This window comes from Leptopilina heterotoma, unplaced genomic scaffold (assembly GCF_015476425.1).
Source record: "Leptopilina heterotoma isolate Lh14 unplaced genomic scaffold, ASM1547642v1 Lhet_60, whole genome shotgun sequence".
Classification (NCBI taxonomy): domain Eukaryota; kingdom Metazoa; phylum Arthropoda; class Insecta; order Hymenoptera; family Figitidae; genus Leptopilina; species Leptopilina heterotoma.
In genome coordinates this window covers 7,986,610-8,010,994 of record NW_025111138.1, presented here as the reverse complement: position 1 = coordinate 8,010,994, position 24,385 = coordinate 7,986,610, and the positions used below count along the sequence as shown (strand labels likewise).

At 19.3% G+C, this 24,385-nt stretch overlaps 1 protein-coding gene across 2 annotated transcripts; it reads left to right on the top strand.

Annotated features, from left to right (window-relative positions):
- The first annotated feature begins 1,341 nt into the window (after positions 1 to 1,341).
- On the top strand, positions 1,342 to 24,343 carry LOC122509381 (synaptic vesicle glycoprotein 2B-like). Of its 2 annotated transcripts, none has more exons than XM_043623399.1 (11): positions 1,342 to 2,030; positions 15,283 to 15,330; positions 15,959 to 16,120; positions 16,642 to 16,804; positions 17,355 to 17,476; positions 17,720 to 17,958; positions 18,581 to 18,925; positions 21,247 to 21,391; positions 21,968 to 22,127; positions 22,497 to 22,624; positions 23,663 to 24,343. In XM_043623399.1, exons 1-11 carry the CDS (start codon positions 1,967 to 1,969, stop codon positions 23,692 to 23,694), a joined length of 1,608 nt encoding a protein of 535 aa, XP_043479334.1. In that variant the 5' UTR covers positions 1,342 to 1,966; the 3' UTR covers positions 23,695 to 24,343. The 2 variants fall into 2 exon arrangements, with proteins under 2 accessions (XP_043479334.1, XP_043479333.1); XM_043623398.1 differs by lacking the exon at positions 1,342 to 2,030 and adding an exon at positions 10,362 to 10,593.
- Positions 24,344 to 24,385: the final 42 nt, after the last annotated feature.

Below are 24,385 nucleotides of genomic sequence, written 5' to 3'. Positions count from 1 at the left end.
AAAAGACAAAAATAAAAATAAACTAAATTTATAAATATTGATTTATAATTGATTTCTAATGTCATTATGGGAATACATTCAGTAATTACAAAATTAATTATTTATAAACATTGTGATGATAATAATGATTTTTTTAGTGACTTCAAATATTTTTTTTCTATCATTTTTTTTTACTTTTAGCTTTTTTATTTATTTATTATTTCTACCGACGCGATGCGACAGATCGTTTGCTTTCCTTTTACACCTGTAAGCGAACCTAATATTTAATTAACTGACACGTTTTTTCGATTGATTATTATTTCGATTAATAATTATGCAATTTTATTTTGATTAAAATTATCATTTTCTTTCTACGAAAAAAAAAAATTCGAAGAATAAATTTTATTTTGTATAAACAATCAATAATCAGTACGGTAAATAAAATACTTTTTTCGATTAATAATTGTTTTATTTTATTTCAATTAACAATATCTAATTTTTTGTTTATAAACAAATTTTAAAAGTAAATTTTTTTATGTAAACAAATAACAGTTTCTATCTAAAAAGAAAAATCTGAAAAATAATTTTTTTATAAACAAATATTGTTTTTGATTAAATATTATTTTATTTTGATTAACAAGAACATTTTTTTTCTGAACATAAATTTTATTTTTTATAAACAAATAACTATTTGTTATTAATTATCAGCCCAGTAAATAAAATATCGTTTTCGATTAATTATTATTTTATTTTGATTAACAGTATTATTTTTTTTCCTATAAAAAATATTCTAAATACAAATTTTATTTTGTGTATTAAACAAATAATTAATAATCAGCGCTATAAACGAAATATTATTTTCAATTAATTATTTAATTTTATTTCAATAAAAATTACACCAAAAATAATTGGAAAAATAAATTTTATTAAAAACAAATAGTTATAGTCAGTCCGTTGAATGAAATATTTTTTGATTGATTATTACTTCGATTAATTATTATTTAATTTTATTTCGATTAAAATTACCATTTTTTTCAGTGAAAAAAAATTCGAAAAATAAATTTTATATTGCATAGACAAATAGTTCATAATCATCGAGGAAATTGAAATTGTTTTTTTGATTAATTATCATTTAATTTTATATCGATTAAAATTATCATTTTCTTTCTAAAAAGAAAAAATTCTAAAAATAAATTTTATTCCTATAGAAACAAATAATAATCAGCCCGGTAAATGAAATATTATTTGTAAAATAAAAGAAAATGTTTGTATATGAGATTAATTTCAATAGTGGGTTAAATAAACCTCTTAATATGACCTTTTCAGTTTTGGTAAGTTAATGACTGTTTGATTTTTCATTAATAGTTTTATTACAACCTTCTTCGCATATTATACGAGGTGATATATTAACTGTTAGACAAAAATTTTCAAATAGCTTATTTTTACATTAGGACAAAACTGATGATTTTTTGATAAAACAAAAATCATTCTCTTCGATAAGAATTACAGATAAAAAAAAATTTATACTTTATCATTGCGGGGTAATGCGTTATCTAATTATAAATACAAATGAATAAGTTTTTCTGGGGCTAGGAAAAGGAAGGAAGGGGAGAATCTTTTTTGTCATTTGTTTCGCATTTCAAATATAATATAGTGTAAACATTTGGAGAAAAAAAAGAAGAATTTTTTTTTTTTCTTTTCCCCAACTCACTGTCAGCGGAAAGGGAATAATAATCATTGTGATTATCAATTAAAGATTGACAACACTTTGTCAGCCCTGTATTTAAAAGAGAGCTCCTCCAATGAATCTGAGGAATCGAGAACGCAACGCATCACCAGTAGCTTCTTGTTCTACTGTCGAAATGGAATTCATTGTGATTTGAAGAAAGAGAAAAAAAAAAATTCTCTCATTTTTTTTTGTGAGAAGATTTTTCAAAATTTCGAAATATTTTGAGAAACTACTTCACGAGGGACTTTAAAAAAAAAAATGGTTGTCAGTGTTATTACTCTGGATCCGAATCTTCTTCGGATTTCTACCAGCCAGAAAATCGGTGAGTTATAAATTATTTTCGAATTTCTAATTTTTTCCTTTTCTTTGAGCTTCAGTATAATTTTTGACAAGCGTTCATATAATTTGATATAATTGTGTATTATTTATCGAATAATGAGTAATAATATTTTATTCATTTTATTTATTATTATTATTATTTGGTTTTACTTAATTCTTTTATTTACCAACCTATACAGCCCTTAATCCCAAAGATCATTTATGGACACGAATTATTACAAATTATAATTATAAATATTATAAATTTAAATAAAAAAAAATTATAATTCATGAATTACAATTGCAAAAATTGGTTGTCGGTTTGTAGGTTATTGTTAAGTATCTAATATTAATATTTATGTTAATAAATATATTATTATTATTATGTTAAATAATAAATACTAAATATTTTTATTTATATTAATAAATATTTATTCACATTTTTAATAATATAATTTGCTGTCAATATAATTATAATTAATACATTATCTTTGTCAAATTTATTATTGATTTATTAATTATAAATTATAATAATTAATTTATTATATTTTTATATTAATTATTATATTTTTTTTTAAATAATTATTAATTAATATTTGTGACCCATTTACTTGTTAAATAAATAAATTATTATTTATTTACGTTTTTAATAATGTGATTTAGTAGCATTAATAATTTATAATTATTTAATATTCATTTCTCTGATTTATTAGATTTTATTCATTAATTTTCATTTATTAAATCATTTATTAAAATATTTACCAAAATTTTAATTTGATACAAAAAAAATTTACGTTTCTTTGTTTATCGAAACATATAATATATATTTATTTGGGTTTTGTCCAAAAAATAAACGTAACTCTCACTTTCCAAGGATTTCTTTTGAAATATATAAACAGTGTGAAATTGTTTGAATTTTCGCCAATTTTTCGGTTCAGTGGAAAAAAAGCAGTATTGTTAAATTAAAGATGTGATAAAAACGTGTTTCGTCTAAAAGGATTAATAAAAAAAAAATAATAGTGACAATATTAATTTTTTCTTTTGAACATTTTTTGTTTTTTTTTTTTCATTTTTATTTTGAGAAAAATACAATAAGTGCGTGTTCAAATAATTTAATTCTCATCAATTTTGAATAATTGATTTCGTATCTTCAATTTTGATTTGGTTTTGAATAATTCTGTCATCTATTAGTTTTCTATTTTTGATTTTTTTTTCAGTGATTTTTTCTATTTTTGACTTAATAACATGTTTAATAATACAAGTTTTCTTTATTTATAATATTTATTATTTTAATTATTATTATTAGGTATATAATTTTTTATTACAAATATATTATTACATTATCTTCATAATAAAACAATGACAAATTTATCAACTTTTTAGTATATCAAAAATAGATAACTAAATTGTTTCGTTTCTACGCATTGAAAGTAAATAATAAATAAATAAAAATATTATTTATAATTAATAAGAAAAAATAAAATGTTAATACCGAAATAATGTGAAAAATGAGTTTAATTAATTAGTGTTAGAAAAATTCTGTAACATTATTTGTTTGAAAAAAGGTGAATTTTAATAACTATTTTAATTATTGTTGCTATTTTTTTTATTTCTTTATTACTCTCTAAATTAGAATTAGTGATTGAATTTTTGCTTTCAAATTAGTAAATTTTATTAATAAATTAGTAAAAATTTCTATTTATTAGTAAAATTAAAAAAAAAATTCATTTAAAAAAGTTAATTTTTATTAACACAATTTTTTACTCATATTTTCTATTATCAATAAAATTACATGAAAAATAAAAAAAAAAGTTGATGAAATTTCCAAGATATAATTTTTTTATTGCCAAGAAAAATTATGTAATTATAATACACTGATAAAAAATTGATTTGATTTAAATAATCGATTACTTATTTATGATCAAATAAATATTTACTTGGATTAAATAAATATTTACTTGCATAAAATGAATATTTGCTTGAATCAAATAAATATTTACTTGAATCAAATAATTTTTATCTAAATCAAAAAAATTATCTTTGAACCAATGATTTCAGCATTTGAAGCATATAATCAATTTAAATACAGAAATTATTTGATACACATAAATATTTATTTGATAATAGACGCAAATAATCATTTATTTGAATCAAATAAAATTATTTACAGTGTAATTAATTTGATATTATAATTATAATAATAATATATATTATAATAATTAAAAAAAATCTAATAATAGTACCTACAATAATATATAAAATAAAAATAAAATGCAATAAATTAAAAACAATATAATAACTACAATAATTTAATAATAATAAAATAATATATTTATACAATAAATGAAAAATTTTTATTAATCAAAAATAAATTATTTTCACTCATTTATATTCAATATATGGGGGCATATTTTCGTAAAAAAAAAAATTCATGACGTAATTAGTCCCGGTCAACTAATAAAAGAATCGCTTGTGTGAATGACCTGATATATTAAATTGTATAAGCGTAAATAAAAGGAGATAACTCCTCATAAGAAAATTAGATTCTCAAAACAAAAAAGAATTTACATTTAATTCACTTGAATGTAAAATTTTTAAACATTTTATGTTTTTGTTAATTTTCTTTCGTTGTTATTTAATTATCATGTTGATAATTGAAAAATTGATTTTCATTAATTGAAAAATTAATTAATTGTCATTAGTGAGATCTCTCATTAGTTCAAAAACTGATTAATTGTCATTAATTAAAACTGCAATTAATTTCCATTAATTGGAAAATTGATTAATTGTTACTAATTAAAACTTTAATTAAATTCCATTAATTGAAAAATTAATTAATTTTTATTAATTTAAAAATTACTTATTTTTTATTTATTTAAAAATTAATTAATTTTCATGAATTGAAAAATTAATTAATTGTCATTAATTGAAAAATTGATTAATTGTCAAAAATGTATAATAAAAAAAACTTAAAATTGTTGAAAATTTCCAAAAGATAAATTACATTTATTTACAGCAATGTCTCAACTAATTGTTTTGTTTTCAACGATTTTTTTTTTGTAAATTAAAAAGAATTTTAAGAGGTCCGAGAGTTCTTTTTTGTAACGTTTGAGAAAACGGTATATATATATATATATACGTATATTATAGTAATAATTGAGTCAATTATAATCTGTTACAGTATGTCGCACGTGCTACACACTATGTTGCAAGTGCGGTAATCTGATACTAATTTTCTTCTCTTGTTTGGAATTGCTTAATTATCTGTGAAACGTTTAACTTAAATGCGATTAATTTCAATTAAACAAAAAAAAGCTACTTCATTATTTAAATGTTTTTATTTACACTGTACTATGAAAATAATAGCAAAAAAAAATTTGACGACTTTAATTAACAAAATTAAAATTTTTTCTTCTCGAAAATTTTTCTTTTTTAACAAATCTAAAGGAATTAGGGAAATAAAAATATTTGCAATTATTAACAAGTCGTGTCATTAATAGACAAATTAAAAAAATTACTGAAAAAATAGAATAAAATTTTATTATACGTTTTGTTTTGAAAATAATTTGCTAAATTTTACAGTACGAACAAAATATTGACAATTTTGATTATTATAATTTAATTTATTTTTTTAATTTTCGATTAAATAATAATTTAATAATATTAACTTAATAATTTCTTTTAATTGTGTCAATTTTTACTATAATTGAATCAAAATATTTTTTACAATTGAGTCAAATAATTTTTTTTTTATAAATTGAGTCAAATAATATTTTTTTAATATTTCTTTAGAATGAAGTCAACTAATTTTTAACTGAATTATAAAAATTGAGTAAAAAATTTGTGTTTATTGAATTAAATTTTTTTTTTATAATTGAGACAAACAATTTTTATTACAATGAATAAAACAATTTTTTTTAAGGAAAGGAAATAATTCTTTTCTAATTTGAGTCAAAATTTTGTCCCTGTAATTGAATCAAACAATTTTTATTTATAATTAAGTCAAATAATTTTTTTACAAATGAATCAAACAAATTTTTTACAATTAAATCAAATAGTTTTAAACAGAAATAAATAAAATAATTCTTTTCTAGGTAATCGAGTAAAAAATTTGTTTCTAAAATTGAGTAAAAAATTTCTGTTTATAATTGAATCAAATAATTCCTTTTATGATTGAGTCAAATATTTTTTTTTTACAATTGAATCGATCAATTTTTTTACAATTGCATCAAATAATAATCTTTTTAGAAGTAAATAAAAAAAAACTTCTACAATTGAGTAAAATATTTTATTTATAATCAAGTCAAATAATTTATTTTATAATTTAGTGAAAAAATAATTTATCAAAATTGTTTTTGTATACATTAAAATTCAAAGGAAATAAAAAACTAATAAAAAATTACGATAATGAGTACGTCAAAAGTCATAAAAAAATTTTCATCTCTAAAATATTGCAACATTTATTATTATACTGATTCTGCACTAAAATAAATAAATATTCAACAAGTTCATTTCTACTCCAATCCAGATAAATCTCACATCCAACTGGTTCGATTTGAAAAAATAAAAAAAAAATATTTGTAAATATAAATATAAATATTATAAAATGTAAAAGATTTTCTAAAAGAAAAAATTATTATAGGTAACAAAATATAAAATAAAAATATAAAATAAAAATATAAAAATTTTATAATAAAATACAATATAAATACCTATAAAATGTTTAATAAAAAAAAAAAAAATTACAAAGATCTCGTAAAAAAAATTTGAATTTGAGTTTATTAAAAAAAATTAAAAATTACTGCGTTCTCATTAACAGAACATTAAACAGACGTTTATAGACTAATTACGATGAATTATCGGAGAAGTGAACTTATCGTTTGGAGGACGTTAATCGTATTCATTGTAAATGTAAATTATAAAATTCTTCTAAGGCTATATTATGTTAATTTTTTCGTTTGCAATATTACTTTGTGTTTACAACTTTTGCTAGACAGTGTGCTGCAACATTTAATACCAGGTGCTTTAAATATAAAAATTGATCCCAAAAAACAGTGATACGAGAGCGATGAGGAAATTTTTAAACACATCTGTTAAAATTTCTTTCATTAAATAATTAAATTGTAAGTGCAAGTGTGTGTGTGTCTTCTACTTTTATTTCTTATCTTACTTTGTGGTCTCATTTTTTGCAAATTTTAATTAAAACTTCAATTAATTGGAAATAAAAATTTTAATTAATTGCGAATCAAAATTCAAATTTCAATTAATTGAAAATCAAATATCAACTAATATTTGATGAATTAAAATTTGACGAATTAAAATTTGAAGAAATAAAATTTGATAAATCAAAATTTGAAAAATCTGTATGTAAATATTTTTCAAGGGATGAAAGTAAATCAATTTCCGGGAAAATTGTTTTTATTGGTAAAATTTAATGCATTAATTAATTATAAATTATTTTCTTAATTTTTGTAACTTTTAAGATTTTGAATTTGAAATTATTTTATTTTTGTTTTGAATTTTATAAAAAATTTTAAACAATTCAATTCTTGAATAAATTGAAAACAAAATTGAATTCTTATAAAGAATCTTATCAAAATTTTTGGAAAATAATTGAATTCTCAAGAAAAATTCAATTAAAGTTGTATTGAAAATAATTAAATCCTTTCGAGAAATTTTAATAAATAATTGTATTCAAAATAAATGAATTGTTTCGAATAATTTAAAAAAAAATTTTGAAAATAATTTGATTCTTTCAAAGAATTTTATTATTTTTAAGATAATTTAATTGTTTTGAGAAATATTATTAAAAACGCATTAAAAATAATTTATTTCCTAAGAAGAATTATATTATTTATGAAAATAATTGAATTCTTGTGAAGAATTTTATAAAAATTTTTGATAATAGTTAAATTCTTGCAAAGAATTTTAATAAAATTGAATTGAAAATGAAAAAATTTCTGCAAAGAATTTTATGGTTTTTAAACAATTTAATTGAATATTTTTAAAAAGAAGTAAATTCTTTTGATAAATTTAATTGAAATTCTATTAAAAATAAATTAATTCTTTTGTAGAATTTACTAAAATTAAATTGAAGATAAATGAATTCTCACGAAGAATTTTACTACAATTGAATTGAAAAATAATTGAATTCCTGTAAAGAATTTCATTATTTATGAAAATAATTGAATTCTTGTGAAGAATTTTATAAAAATTTTTGAAAATAGTTAAATTCTTACAAAGAATTTTAATAAAATTGAATAATTGAGAATTAATGAATTTTTGCAAAGAATTTTTTGGTTTTTAAAAGATTAAAATGAATATTTTTGAAAAGAAGTAAATTCTTTTGATAAATTTAATTAAAGTAATTGAATTCTTTTGTAGAATTTACAAAAATTGAATTGAAAATAATTAAATTCTTACGAAGAATTTTACTAAAATTGAATTGAAAAATAATTGAATTGAAAAATAATTCCCGCAAAGAATTTTATTATTTATGAAAATAATTGACTTCTTGCGAAGAATTTTATTAATATTTTTGAAACTAAGTAAATTATTTCAATAAATTTAATTAAAATTATATTGAAAATAAATTAATTCTTATGAAAAATGTTATAAAGAATTTTGAAAATAATTGAATTCTTACGAAGAATTTTACTAACATTGAATTGAAAAATAATTATGAATTCCTGTAAAGTATTTTATTATTTATAAAAATAATTGAATTCTTATGAAGCATTTTATTAATATTTTTTCAAATAAGTAAATTCTTTCAATAAATTTAATTAAAATTCAATTGAAAATAAATTAATTCTTATGAAGTATTTTATAAAAATTTTTGAATATAATTGAATTCTTTTGTAAAAATTTTGCTAAATTTGAATTAAAAAATACTTGAATTGCTGTAAAGAATTTTATTATTTATGAAAATAATTTAATTCTTACGGAGAATTTTTCTAAAATTGAATTGAAAATAATTGAATTGTTTCGAAGAATTTTATTAAAATTTGGGATAACAAAAAATTTTCTAATTTTCATAATAGGATAAATTGAATACCTACATATATCGCTGATAAAATTTATTTTAATAAACAATTATATTAATAAACAATTCTATTAATAAACAATTATATTAATAAATAATAATAATAATAATAATAATAATATACAATTGTATAAAAAATATAGAATAGAATTTTTTATGAATGTAATAATTTTAATAAAAAATTCCATTAATATTATTATTTATTAATAAATAAAAAGACTCACTTTTTAATAAAGACAAAAAAAAGAAAAATTCTTTGAAAAATAAATTAAACAAAATCTACATGAATCAACAGTAATTATAATACAAAATTCAAGACGTAGTCTGGCAATAATAAGAAGTCGTAAAAATTAAGTCACTTGTTAATCCTTCCTAGTGTTAATCAAACTACTCCAGATACGACGCTTATCATTTATTTTCCTTCAAAAAAAAAAAATAAAGTCAACTGATTTTCATAAAACATGTGTTTAATAATTGAGAAACGAGAAAAAAAAGAAATAAACAGCAATATTATAATTAATGTCTCACGATAAGCTTTGTACACTAAATCATCAAACGACTGATAACTCGCAAAGCTTTCACCTAACTCTCAATGATTCATACGTCTCTAACGTTTGCAAAAAAAAAAATATATTCTCACGATGTATTTTCCCCAACTAATCATCATATTTGCACAAAACACTTTAAGATCATAATATTATCTACAAAATAATAAAATAATTGTACCATTTTTTCAATTCTTATCATTATATCCTTCGAAACTTTATTTTTTCTTTCACTTTATCCCTTATATCAAACAAAGTGTCATCAACAAAGTTAAATTATTATTTTATGCATATATATTAGTACTTTCCTGCTTTGTTTTGCACTTTGTCCGGCAGTCAAGCTGCACGTGAAGAATTGGATAAAAACAAGTGATCTAATTTATAAATTAATTGAATATAATGAAAGCATATATAAAGTCGTTACCGTTAAATATGTGTATATGAAAATAAAATACATCGTACACCAGAAAAAACTGGACTTTTCTCATTGTCAGGGGAGTATATAATGAGTGAGAGAGAAAAGAGAGAAAAGAGTGTAAAAGCTGATGAAATTTGTTTTTCATTTTTTTTTTTTCATTCGTACAAAAAAATGAGAATGTAAAAATAAAACCACAATAATTTATACAATAATATACCAATCACATAAAAGTGTAATTAAAATTTTTAATTGAAAATTGATTCAAATTGGGTCTATTTAGGGGGAGAGGGGGGATGGGAGGGATTTTTTTTTTTATTAATTATTCATCAGGGACATTTTAAATACGGGCATGAACATTATTATCAGATATGTAAACGATAAGTAGAAGACACATTATATGGGCATTTGAGTTTTGCGAATTGAAGGAGCACCATGTCACGTCTCAGTTGCAATAAAATTTCTGATTGTTCACAAGAATTATTTCGTAATGATCGGCATAAAAATTTATCGGAAAGTAATTCCGAGGATTCATCATTTTCTGACGCTGATGATTTCGAAGGTCAGTAATCGAGTTTTGTTATAACGTAACTCAAAGTGTTATAATAACAATAAAAATATGATTTTGATTCAATTAATTCAGTTTATTTGATTCAATTAATTCAATTTATTTCATTTAATTAATTCAATTTATTTCATTTAATTAATTCAATTTATTTTATTTGATTAATTCAATTTATGTCCTTTAATTTATTTGATTCCATTAATTCAAATTAATTGAAAAATATTCACTTGGTTTAATTAATTTTTATTTGGATCTAAAAAATTTATATTTGATTCAAATAACTTGAATTATTCGAGTAACATTGATTTAAATCAAATAAATCTCAATTGGATCAAGTAAATAATTAATTGAATCTAATAAATTAATTATTTAACACAAATAATAATTTGAGAAATAATTAATTATTTGAAACTAATCATTTATTGATTTCACTCAAATATTTGAGTTTTTGATACAAATAAAAATTACTTGGCACAATTTATTTATTTTATGAATTCAAGTAAGCTGACGTATTCGATACAAATAAATAATACATTTTATAAAAGTAAGTAAAAAATATTTAAATCAAGGAAATAATTTATTGAAACGTAAATAATATATTTGAAGCAACTGGTTTATTATTTTTTATTATTATTATTATTTATTTTATTTTTATTATTTATTCAACTGAAGTATTTTATTATTTGACATAAATAACAATTATTCGACACAATGAAATTGTGTTATTGGTTCAACTAAATTAAATTATTTCATATACAAATAATGTATTTTTTAATGCTAATATATTATTTTATAAAAACGAATAAAAAAATATTTTAATTGAGTAAATAATTGAAACGAAAATAGAGAGTTATTTGAAACTGTATTTATTTATTTATTTATTTCACTCAAATATTTAGTTTTCTGATATTTAATTACAAATTATCTGATTGACTAACTTAATTCTATTGACTCTTAATTTTATTACTTGTAGAACAAATTGTTTCTTTTGAAAAATAAATTTAAATTAATTTAAACTAATTAAATATGAATTAGTAGAAAGTTGAAATGATGAAAAATCATCCACCAAATGATTTATTAGTAAAATTTTACTAATTTCGTAGAATTTTACTAACAATTAGTGAAATTTTACTATTTTAGTAGAATTTTACTAAAAATTAGTGAAATTTTACTAATTTAGTAGAATTTTACTAACATTCAGAGAAATTTTACTAATTTCGTAGAATTTTACTAAAAATTAGTGAAATTTTACTAATTTCGTAGAATTTTACTAAAAATTAGTGAAATTTTACTAATTTCATAGAATTTTACTAATTTAGTGGAATTTTACTAATTTAGTAGAATTTTACCAAAAATAAGTGAAATTGTACTAATTTCATAGAATTTTACTATAATTTTGTAAAATTTTACTAACATTCAGTGGAATTTTACTAATCTACTAGAATTTTACTAAAAATTAGTAATATTTTACTAATCAAAAAGGGGAAAAGTTATAAACAATTAGTGAAATTTTAATATTTATTAGTAGAGTTCTACTAATTCAGATTTAGAAAGTAAGATTTTAATACCAGCCTAATATTTTTTGAATAAATAAAAAAATTAATTGAAGTAAATTTATATTTTTTTAAAAATAATTTTGTTATTTAAATGAAAATTTAGATTTATTAAAATTTTGGTGAAAGTGAAAATTTAGATTTATCAAAATTTTGGTGAAAGTGAAAATTTAGGTTTATTAAAATTTTGGTGAAAGTGAAAATTTAGATTTATTTGAATTTTCGCGAAAGTGAAAAAATTTAGATTTATTTAAATTTTCGCTCAAGGCAAAATTTAGATTTATTTGAATTTTAGTGAAAGGGAAAATTTAGATTTATTTAAATTTTCGTGCAAGTCAAAATTTATTGCAGTACAATTTGTTTTTCTATAATCCATTTTTCTCTCCATGTGAGAAGATATTTTATAGAAAAATATAAAAGTGTTTTCTCAGATTACTATAAAAGTCTCTTGTTTCAAAACCAGCTAACACCAGTTTTTCAAAGTCAATGAGAAAAACATCTTACGACGTGCATTCAATTCTTTTCGTATTTTTCTCGCAATTTTTTTGATTTTTTCTTTTAATACAAAATTTATTTCTAAAAATTAATTAACAATTTTTCGTCATATCATTGATATTTTTTTTTTTTGCTTCTACTTTTCTCGAGCTCGAAAAAAATTTTTCTGCAAATTTTATTTGTACACAATAATTGTATAAATAAAAAACAGTATAAAGTATAAACAAAATTGCTATCAACAATTGTTGATAGCAATTTTGTCTATATTTCTTAATTTTTTTGATTTCAATATATTGTAATATTTATTAAAAAGTTAGAGTAAAATTTTATACTGTTTATATATGGCAAATAAATAATTAAGTAGATAAATAAGTGAATAAGTACTCTCTAAATTTTAATTAGTAAAATTTATTAATTCAAAAGCAAAAAGTCAGATTTTCAAATTGGAAATTTTACTAATAAATAGTAATTTCTACTAATTTATTAATATAACTATAGTTTAAATTAGTAAACATTATTACTAATTCAAATTTAGAGAATAAATAATTCGTTTTATAACAAAAATTACAAAACAGAAATATTTGCAAAATTTTATATACATAAAATTTTTGATTCGTAAAATTATAAATTTATAAAAAATAAATTTCTTTAATTAATTAATTTATCTGTTTTAATTTTTTGTAATTAATAAATTATTTATTACTCTTTTTATTATCTTATTATTTTGTATTATTTTTTATTAGTATTATTTTTCATTTATTTATTTATTTATTTATTTAAGACTTTTTTAATTTATTTAAATTATAATTATTATTATTATTAATTATTTATTATTTATTATTAGTATAAAAAAATTAATTTGAATTTTTTTCACAGTACCTATTGTGTTTCTGATTTTTTTTTTGTACTTTTCTTCATTTGCTTATAAAGATGACAAATCATGAATATAATGATTGTGCGTACGACAATTTACTCACGAGTCATATCAAATTGATTGAAATGAAGATGGCTTTCATTGGGGTCGAATGTAAACAATCATATTCCATTGACTAGAGGATCCAACAAAAGGGGCGCGTTATAAATTTTGTCAAATGATTTTTTAATTTTTAATCAACAAAATCTTATCTCAATTCTTTTATTATTTCTAGTCTCGTGTTTGTTTATTTAACACTCATTTATGTTTTTCTACTCTAATTAACACAGTGCATAAATCAAAAATTTTTGTAGAAAAATAGAAAAATAAAATTTTTTTTATTTCCTTACCTAATTATCATAAATTATTTGATGATTGATGATTTGGTGAATTAGTAAAATAGCAATAAATTAAAAATAGTGGATTATATTTGTTGAATAAATAATAGGTAAAAAAAATAAATAAAAAAAATAATATATCTAATAAATAGAAAATATTATAATAAATAAAATAAATAAAGCATAAAATAATATTATTAATTAATAAAAAGTTAATTAATTAATAAAAATAATTATTTACTGTCACATTATTTATTTAAACTATTCTTTTTAATAATTATTTATTGTCACACTATTTATTTAAACACAAGGGAATATTAATTAATAATTATTTATTATCACTCTATTTGTTTAAACCGAATGGAAAGTATTTCTGTAAAGTCAAAAAAATTTTCGATATTATTTTTTGATATTAATTTTTTTTAAACATAATTTTTTTCCTCTATAAACCCTTTTTGGAAAAAAATAAATATATTGTAAAAATTTGAATTTGAGTTTTCATAAAATAAACTGTAACTCACCAATATTGGTAAAAATGTGTGAGCGAATTTTTTTTAATACGAGACATAATTAAGTACTATTTTACACGAGGTTTTATGAATATTTGACAAAAAAAGAAAAATGAGGAAGTATTTTTATGACAAGCTGCGTCATAATTGATCCTTGAAAGAATTCTCAAAAATTAAAAAGTCATTACTTGCATAACTACTGTTTGCAACAAATTATTAAACTGTATATAATTTTTATGGATCCACTTTGTTTGTATTTCATGAAACTTGAGTAAAACCAAAAAAAATTAACTGATAATAATAAATATAATTAAATTAATAATAATAATTATTCAAAGAAGAATTTTGTCATTCCCTCTTGGTAAAGTTAGTTTTTCATTATTCACACATGAAGTTAGTGAAGTGTTTCATTATGAACACGGGTAATGAATAATTTATATTTTGCAAAATTAATATCAAAAATAACATAAAAATACAAATAAATAAATAAAATTATATTTTATACTTTTAGTTTTATTTCATTTTTTTTATAAAATAAAACACAAAAAATAAATCGAAAATAAAATAAACAGTAAAAAAGAAATAAAAATAAAATAAATAATGAAAAATCGATAAAAAGAGAATAAAAATTAAATTAAAATAAGTGAATTGTTATAATTAAATAATTAGCAAAGTAATAAAAAATTATTCAAATAAAGTGGATCTGCATAAAGGAAATTACTAAATTTTACAAGAAAAACAATGCTTTTTTATAAATGTAGAAAAATTGCGTCAAAAATTAATTTTAAATGAATTACAGTAAAATTCAACTAATAATTATTTTTACTATTTCAAATTTAATTTGGAATTTATGAATAATAATTTTTTAATTATTACAGATTCACAAACAGACGAGGCCGTAGCTCAAAATGCCATCGACGCTACAGGTATTTTTTTCTAATCAACAAATTAAAAGAAGATTTTAAAAATACTTTTCCAGAAATCTTGTAATTCGCTATTTTTTCAATTTCATCAAATTTTGATTTCATCAAATTTTGATTTCATCAAATTTTATCAAATTTCATCAAATTTCATCAAATATGATAAAAAATTAATTCAATAACATAAGAAAATAATTAAATATAAATAAAAATAATAAATTGGATTAAAAAAAAAGAAAAAAAAACAATTTTCTAAAAATTCTTGTAATTTGCTATCTTTTCTAATTTTATAAAATGTGCGACAATAGTTTCTATATTAAGAACCGAAATTAATTTTAAACTGAATTAAAATTGAAAAAGAAAGATTTATTAAATATTATTTATTAATATTAATATTAATATTTGATTTTTATTAATACTTTTGAATTTTAATATTAAATAAATATTATTTATTATAATAATAATTTGTACTTTATAAATAATAATTATTAATAAATAATAAATTAATAAATAATTAAAAATTAAAATAAATTTAATAGAATAGATTTTTATTGCTATTAATTTTATTTTAATTTTTAATTTTTAATTGTAGATAATTTGTAATAAATATTTGAAAAGTGGTTTTTAATTTCAGGTTTCGGTAAATTCAATTGGAAAATATCGATATTGGGTGCCTTAATATTTATGAATTCTGCAATCAGTATTACCAGTGCTAGCTTTATCATTCCTGCTGCAGTATGTGATTTTCAATTAAAGACAATTGATAAGGGGCGTATAGCAATTGCTCCTTTATTGGGTAAATTTCCATTTTTTTCTACTTTTTAAAAATTAAAAAATTTATTTTAAATAAAATTACTTTCTAAATATCTCACTATTCACTATTTTTATTATCTCAATATTGATCGATTTTATTCATTTAGTACATCAATAATTATCAATAAATTTTTTTTTATATTCATTCGTAAATTATTTTTCTATTTATAATCGTTTTGTTTATTTTCACATACTATTTTTATTTATATAACAAAAACAAACAGGACAAGTTCTTGTCTCGTTTTTTATTTATTTAAATTAAATAAATAGAAAATAAAATTGAATAAAATAAAAAAATTTGATTGAATAAATAAAATAACAATAAAAAATTATTTAGAAAAAAAATATATTTTATCAAAAAAATGATAAAAAAATCATACTTTTTAGTATGAATAAGAAAATTGCTTACAGAAGATAGTTAAGTTTTATTGACTTTTTTTTATCTTTTGTTTTCGAAAAACTATATTTATTTAATAATGTTACAATAGTTTTTCTTATTTTTAGGCACGTGCTTTGGATGTTTAATTTGGGGTTTTGTTGCTGATATGAAAGGTCGTAAAAAGGCTTTAATTATGACTCTATTTATTCAAGGAATCTCAGAGGCCATTGCTTCTATTGTCAGAAATTATTGGGTTTTTTTGTTTTTCAAGTTCCTCAGTGGTGTGGCGTAAGTAGAATATTTTTTTCTCTCTTTTTCATAATAATAATAATAATAATAATAATAATAATAATAATAATAATAATAATAATAATAATAATAATAATAAATTACAATTAAAATCAAAATTGAGATAAGAATAAAAATAACAATAATTTTTCTATTTATTTTTCTTTTTATTTTTTCATTGTTTATTATTTGCATATTCCCAATAGATAATTATTTTTTTAATTTCATTTTTCTTTTAACTAAAATTATTAACAAATGATTATTTAATTAATTATTAATTATTAATTAATTAATGATTATTTAATTAATTATTATTAATTATTAATTAACATCACAATAAAATTATTAATTTTAGTTACTTTCTTTTAATTTTAATTTCAAATTTAAAAAATTTAAATATCAATTTATTTTGATTTTAATTTCAATGTTCTTTAATTTTAGTTTCAATTTCTTTTAATTTTAATTTGTAATTTTTTTTAATATTAATTTACGTTATTCAAAATGATATTTTTACTAATTTTCTTTTGTGTACTTACGAAAATTTTTGCAGAGTGGCTGGCCAAGTAGCTTTATTATTTACATACATCGGTGAATTTCAACCAAAGAAATTCCGCAAAAGAATTCTTTCATGGATGGAGGCAGCGTGGATCGTTGGCCTTTTAATTTTACCTAGTAAGAAAAAAAAGTCCATTATTATCACTTTAGTTAAAAATTTAAAAAAATATATAAAAATAAATTTTAAAAAATAAAAAAAAAATAAATTAAAAAACAAAAAGAAATTAAATGTGTCATAATGGTTCAAAAGCCCTTAAGAAACCAAAAAAAAAGATTAATTAAAAAAAAAGAAAAAAATGAATGAAATGAATAAATTTTTTTCGTTAAACTCAGTAAATAAACAAATAAATTATTTTTCAGATTTAGCATGGATTATTCTTCCACTGGAATTCGCTTACGAATCAGAATACTTCTTTTTTCGCTCGTGGAATTTATTTATTTTAGTCTGCTGTTTACCAGCGGAATTAATAGCGATTGCTTTATTCTTTTTCCCCGAAACACCAAAATATCTCGCGGAAACTGGACAAAATGTAAAACTATTAAAAGTTCTTGGGAGAATGTACGAAGAAAATACTGGATTGTCATCACAAAAGTACTTTGTAAGTTAAATTTCTTCTTTTTAAAGAAGAATTTTTTTTTAATTTTCGAATTTCTTTTATTTGAATTTTTCTTTTTTTGAAAGAAAAAAAAATTGATCATATATATATATAATTTCATCTCCTTTTTGTAATAAAAACATTCTTCTTTAATTTTTATTTATCATCATTATAATTCTTTAAATACCTGAAACTTTTTTTCCCCCCCAAAAAAAAAGAAAATAGTTTTCTTAATTTTCACTTTTGTACTTTGTACAGTACAAAAGTACAATTTCATCTTGTTATTATTTTCTGAAAAATCTGTTTTTTTCCACAAAAGAAAATATCTTTTTCTATATTAAAAAAATCCCCTTTTTCTATAAAAACCCTTTTCTCTGGATAAACATAAAAAAGGAAAAAAAAACATTCTTTTTTCCAGAAATCCAGTTTCTCGTCTCACAACTCTTGTTACAGTTAAGTACCATGTGTAGTTGAATTATTTCTGTTAAATGTTTTTTTTTTTAATTCGCAAAAATTAAATAATTCACACGAGAGTATTCAAAAAATAAAATTGTCATTATTTGATTTTTTTTTTTTTGCAAAAAGGAAAATTTGTAATAAGGAAAATATTTAAATTTTGTTTTAGGATATGTTAATGAATAGTGAAGATGCTGCTTTGGCAAAATTGGTGGCGCAATGGCAAAATAAATCTCTCGAGGCAGAAAAAATGACGAGGAGAAGTAAAAAATTTATGGATATTGTGAAAAGTTTTAGAAAACAGGCAAAAACACTCGTTAAATCAGCGGCATATTTAAAAAGTATTTCTGTTGCTTGTATCATTGGATTTTTGGAATTGTCATCATATTATTCTCTACTTTTATGGCTGCCGGAAATTTTCGAAAGATTTGCCAAATTTGAAAAGCATTTTCCCAATGAGACAACAAGCATTTGTTCTGTTTCAAAGCAATTGATTTCTCTTAATTCAACTTCGGTGAGACTTTTATTATATTAGAGAAAAAATATTTATATATTTATTAAAAATTAAAAAATTTTTTTTACATAATATTAAATATTCTTGTTTATTAATATTTAAGATTTTTAATAAAATTTGTCACAAGAATTTCATTATTCTCATAAATAATAAAACTCTTTAGAGCAATTAAATTATTTTCAATACAAGTTTAATAAAATTTTTCGAAAGAATACAATTACTTGTTAAAAATATTAATTAAATTTAATTATTTTCAAGAATTTTAATATAAATTCAATTATTTTCAAGAATTTTAATATAAACTCAATTATTTTCAATAATTTTGATAAAATTATTTTTAAAAAATCATTCTTTTCAAAATTTTTAATAAAATTCCTTAAAAAAATTCAATATTTTTGAAAAATTCAGATAAATTTCTTCGAAGCAATTCAATTATTTTTATGAATTGGAAAATTCTCCGCAAGAATTCAATTATTTTCAAAAATAAGAAAATTCTTCGCAAGAATGAAAATATTAACATAAACAATAAATTTCTTTAAAGGAATTCAATTATTTTCAAAAAAAAAATTTTAAAAAAATTTCTCAAAAGAATACAATTATTTTTAAAAATATTATTTAAATTCAATTATTTTCAAGAGTTTTAGTAAAAATTCAATTATTTTCAACAAATCTGATAAAAAAATTCTTCGAAATAATTCAATTATTTTAAAAAATTTTAAAATTCTTGTCAAGAATTCGATTATTTTTTGTAAATAATAAAATTCTTCTGAGAAATTCAATTATTTTCAATACAATTGTAATAAAATTTCTGGGAAAAAATTCAATTATATTCAAGATAATTTTAATAAAATTTCTCTAACAGGTTCAATTATTTAAAAAAATTGTAATAAAATTTTTCTAAACAATTCAATTGTTCTCAAAAGTTTTTAATAAACTTCTTTGTAAATTTCAATTATTTTCTAAATTTTCAATTAAAATTACTTTTAAAAAATTAATTATTTTTACATAATTTAATGAAATTCTTCAAAAAAATGTAATTATTTACAAAAACTCTAATGAAATTGATTAAAAGAATTTAATTTTCTATGAATAATTTTAATATAATTTAATATTTCAATTTAATTATCAAATTTTTTTTATAAATACTTTACAAGAATTCAGTGATTTTCAGAACATCGACAATTTAATTATTTCTGAAAATAATTGAATTCTTGAATCGAATTTTAATAAAACTTTTTTAAATAATTGAATCCCTGTGAAAAAATTTATTATTTCTGCAAATAACTGAATTTTTGCCTAATTTTAAAAAATAAGTGAATTTTTGAGAAGAATATTATTAAAATTTTATTTAAAATAATTGAATTCGTGTGAAAAATGTACTATTTATTGATATTATTGAATTCTGTCGAAGAATTTAAAAATAAATTTTTTAAAATAATTTAATTTTCCCTGGAATTCAATTAAAATTATATTTAAAATAATTTAATTCTTGAATTTTTAAAAAAAATTTAATTTAAAAATTTAATTTTCCCTGGAATTTAATTAAAATTATATTTAAAATAATTAAATTCTTGAAAATTTTTTTTTATTTTTTTTATTTATAAATTGACTTTTTGCAAAGAATTTTATTATAATTATTGAAAATAATTGAATTCTTCTTAAAATTAAATTATTTTCAAAATTTTCAGTAAAAATTATTAAAAAAAACTTTATTATTTTCAAGAATATTGAAATAATATTCTTACGAACAATTCAATAATTTTAAAGAATTTTAATTAAAAGCTTGCCAAGAATTAAATTTTTTTTTGATACAATTTTAATTACACTTTCTCGAAAGAATTAAATTATTGGTAAAATTCTTGAAATTAATTTTAATTGTCTTCAAATATCTTAAATATACTTCACAAAAATTCAATGATTTTCAGTACTTTCATTTAAAAAATTTTAAACATTTAAAAAGAAAAATTATTTAAAAAGTCAGGAAACAAAAAAGCAAACAGCAACTAACTTCAAACTGCGGACAGATTACCGGAATACAATGATTGTTAATTGTTAATATATCTGATTATTAAATGGAAATTATTATTTTTATTTTAAATTACTTTATATTTTTTTCTTTTTTCTACTTTTTCTTTTTTCTTTTTTTTCTTTTCCTTTTTATTTATTTATTTCCTTTTTGTTTTTTTTTATTTTTTGTTTTGTTATTATAAATTTTTCTATTTTTTTTAATGAATTAAAAAATATTTTTTAATTATATAAAAAGTAATTCTTTAATTAATACACATAGAATTTTATTAATGTAAAAATTTTTTTTCTTACAGGAAGTTGATGTTCCGTTAGAATTTTGTAATCGACATATAGATCCCAGTGTTTTTACAAATTCTCTATGGCTAGGAGTCGCTTGTGTTCCTGCAGCTGTAATTGTACCACTTTTTGTTGATAGGATGGGATTCAAATTCTTTTTAGGTAATAATTGAATTTCATTCTAATTTTGATTCAATTGCGTATTTTTTCGATTCAGTTTAATATTCTCTCTAAACTTTGAATTAGTAAAAATTTTTATTAATTTTTGAATTTTGAATTAGTGACTGTCATTTTGCTTTTGAATTAGTAAATGTTATTAATAAATTAGTAAAAATTTTTATGTATTACACTGAAAAAAAAATTTAATTGATTCAATTAACCGATTAATTGACTATTATCCATTAAATATTTAATTGAATTAAATAATATTAATTGGAGACTGGAGTCAATTAAATGGTTCACTGCATATTTGCTTCAAATACTGAAATTATTGGTTCAAATACCATTTAATTGACTCTAATAAATATTATTTGATTCAAGTAAATATTTAATTGATAATAGTCAATTAAATGGACATTTGAATCAATTAAATTTTTTCTTCAGTGTAGTAAAATTTATTAATTCAGAAGCAAAAAGTCAGTCAGTAATTTTAAATTAATTTTTTGCTAATTCAAATCTAGTAATTTAATTCATTAATTTTTTTTGATAAAATTACTAAAAAAAATAATTAATTTACAGTATTCACGAATGCCGTGGCATTTGTTGTGACCTTAGGACTATTTCTGGTGAAATCCTCCCTTCAAAATTTAGTACTTTCGTGTATTTTTGAATCAATGACATCTCTGGCTATGAGTCTCATGTATTGTCTATTAGTTGTTACTTTTCCAACAAACTGCAGGTATTTTATCATTTTTATATGAATTTTCTTCTTTTACTTTACTTTGAGACTATTTTGTTTATTATTTATTTATTTAAAAAAAAAGTGTATAAACTTTATTTGTATTTTATTTATTTAAATGGAATTTATATTTTTTAAATAAAAAAAAGTAAAATATTCTTTTTTGTCATTTTCCTTTTCTATTTTCTATTATTAAATTTTTTCGTTTTTTTTATTTTCTTCTAATTATTATTTATTTATTAATTATTAGTATTTATTTTATTTTTAAATTTTCTTTTAAATTAATTAAATTAATTTAATTGTTCTTAATTAATTTATCTCGTTTATTTATGAAAAAAATAAATAATAATTTTTGTTTATCGCTTGCAGAATGATTGCAGGAACACTTTTAGGATTATTCGGTAGAGTAGGAAGTCTCGTAGGAAATTTAATGGTCACTTATTTGATTGACGACTACTGCGATACACTGATTATCATAGTTGCAGTTCAACTTCTTGGTGAGAATAATTTTTTTTAATAGTAATTTATTAAAGCAATATTGATTTTTACTACTTGTAAAAAAAATTTTTTATGACTTAATACTGAGTTTTATATAAATTGGATAAAAATTTCTAAGTCTGACCAATATTGACATTGTAACTATTAAGAAAAAAATTTCGAGTCTGATTAATACTGACTTTTACCACTTGTTCAAAAAATGTTCAAGTCTGAGCGAATATTGACTTTTACTACTTGAAAAAAATTTCTAAGACTATGAGCAATACTGATATTAATTATACTGATAAGAAAATTGAGCCTGACTAATAATGATTTTAAGAGAGAGGAAAAAAATTCGAGTCTGACTATTGATGATTTTAACTACTTGTAGAAAAAATTTTATGCCTAACCAATACTGATTTTTACTACTTACAGAAAAGGGAATTTAAATTTTGGCAACAGTCTGACTAAAAATGACTTGCACTACTGAAACAAATTTCAAAGTTTGTCTAATACCGACAGCAACTACTGATAAAAAATTCAAGTCTGACTAAAACTGACTTGTACTACTGAAACGAATTTCAAAGTCTGACTGATACAGACTTCAACTACTGAATTCAAAATTCGAGTCTGATTTAAAAATAACTTCTTCTACTGAAACAAATTTCAAAGTCTGTCTGATACTGACTTTTACTACTGATAAAAAATTTGATTCTGACTTAAAATTGACTTGCACTACTGAAACAAATTTTAAAGTTTGTACTAAACTGATTTTAACTATTGATAAAAAATTGAAGTCTGACATAAAATTACTTTCACTATTAAAACAAATTTCAAAGTCTGTCTAATACCGACAGCAACTACTCACATAAAACTCGAGTCTGACTAAAACTGACTTGCACTACTAAAAGGAATTATAAAAATATAAATAAAAAATATACATTTAAAATAATTAAAAAATATTAAAATAAAAAAAAATATAAAAAATTTTGCATGTCCTACCAATACCGACTTTTTCTACTCATAAAAAAAATAACCAAAAGAATATCTTCTTCCAGTGGCCACAATTCTAAGTTTCATCGTTCGCTAAGGAACACAATTACATCACCTAGATTATCGTAGTTTTAATTTAATTTATTAAACTAAATTAATAAAACTCATTAATTTAATTTGCATTTTAAAAAGATATAAGACCGAAACTCTTGTCGAGCATGAGTCTCTCTTTATATCCTCGAATTGTACACAATTTTTTTTTTGTTTATTTTTTAACGATTATCTTAAATACAAGATTTTTATAAACGCGAGAAAACCAATTACTTTATTTATATAAAAAAGAATAAGAAAAACTTCGTGATAAAAAATTGGTGCTCTCAATGTTCTGTTACTGCAAAAACTTGCTAGATAATTTTTTATCTGTTTTAATCGTCGATTACATACAAAATAGTATTATTTCTCATATATATATATAAATATTAGAATTGTTATTTTACCATTTTTTCTACTACCGTTATACACTAAACTATTTATATATATATGTATAGTTAATTAAATTGTTAATTTAAGTTACATATTATATATATACATAATTTTTTTTCTGTATTACGTGATTTTGAAAAGTTTTTGTCGTCTTTTTTTTTTTTTTTAATGAAAATAACTGATATAAATGTGCAATATATGTTGAGTGTGAAGTGTTTTTCGCGAGAATGTTGAGAAAAGAGAATAAAAATTGTTATTAAATATTTTTTAAAATAATGGAGTTTTTATTAATGATCCTGTGATTT

Excerpts from the sequence above, each read along its gene's own strand:
- LOC122509381 (XM_043623398.1), top strand. The coding sequence starts at position 10,467 with ATGTCACGTCTCAGTTGCAATAAAATTTCTGATTGTTCACAAGAATTA. Across the intron at positions 15,331-15,958 it reads AAATGCCATCGACGCTACAG|GTTTCGGTAAATTCAATTGG; the intron begins GTATTTTTTTCT and ends TTTTAATTTCAG. Across the intron at positions 18,926-21,246 it reads TTTCTCTTAATTCAACTTCG|GAAGTTGATGTTCCGTTAGA; the intron begins GTGAGACTTTTA and ends TTTTTCTTACAG.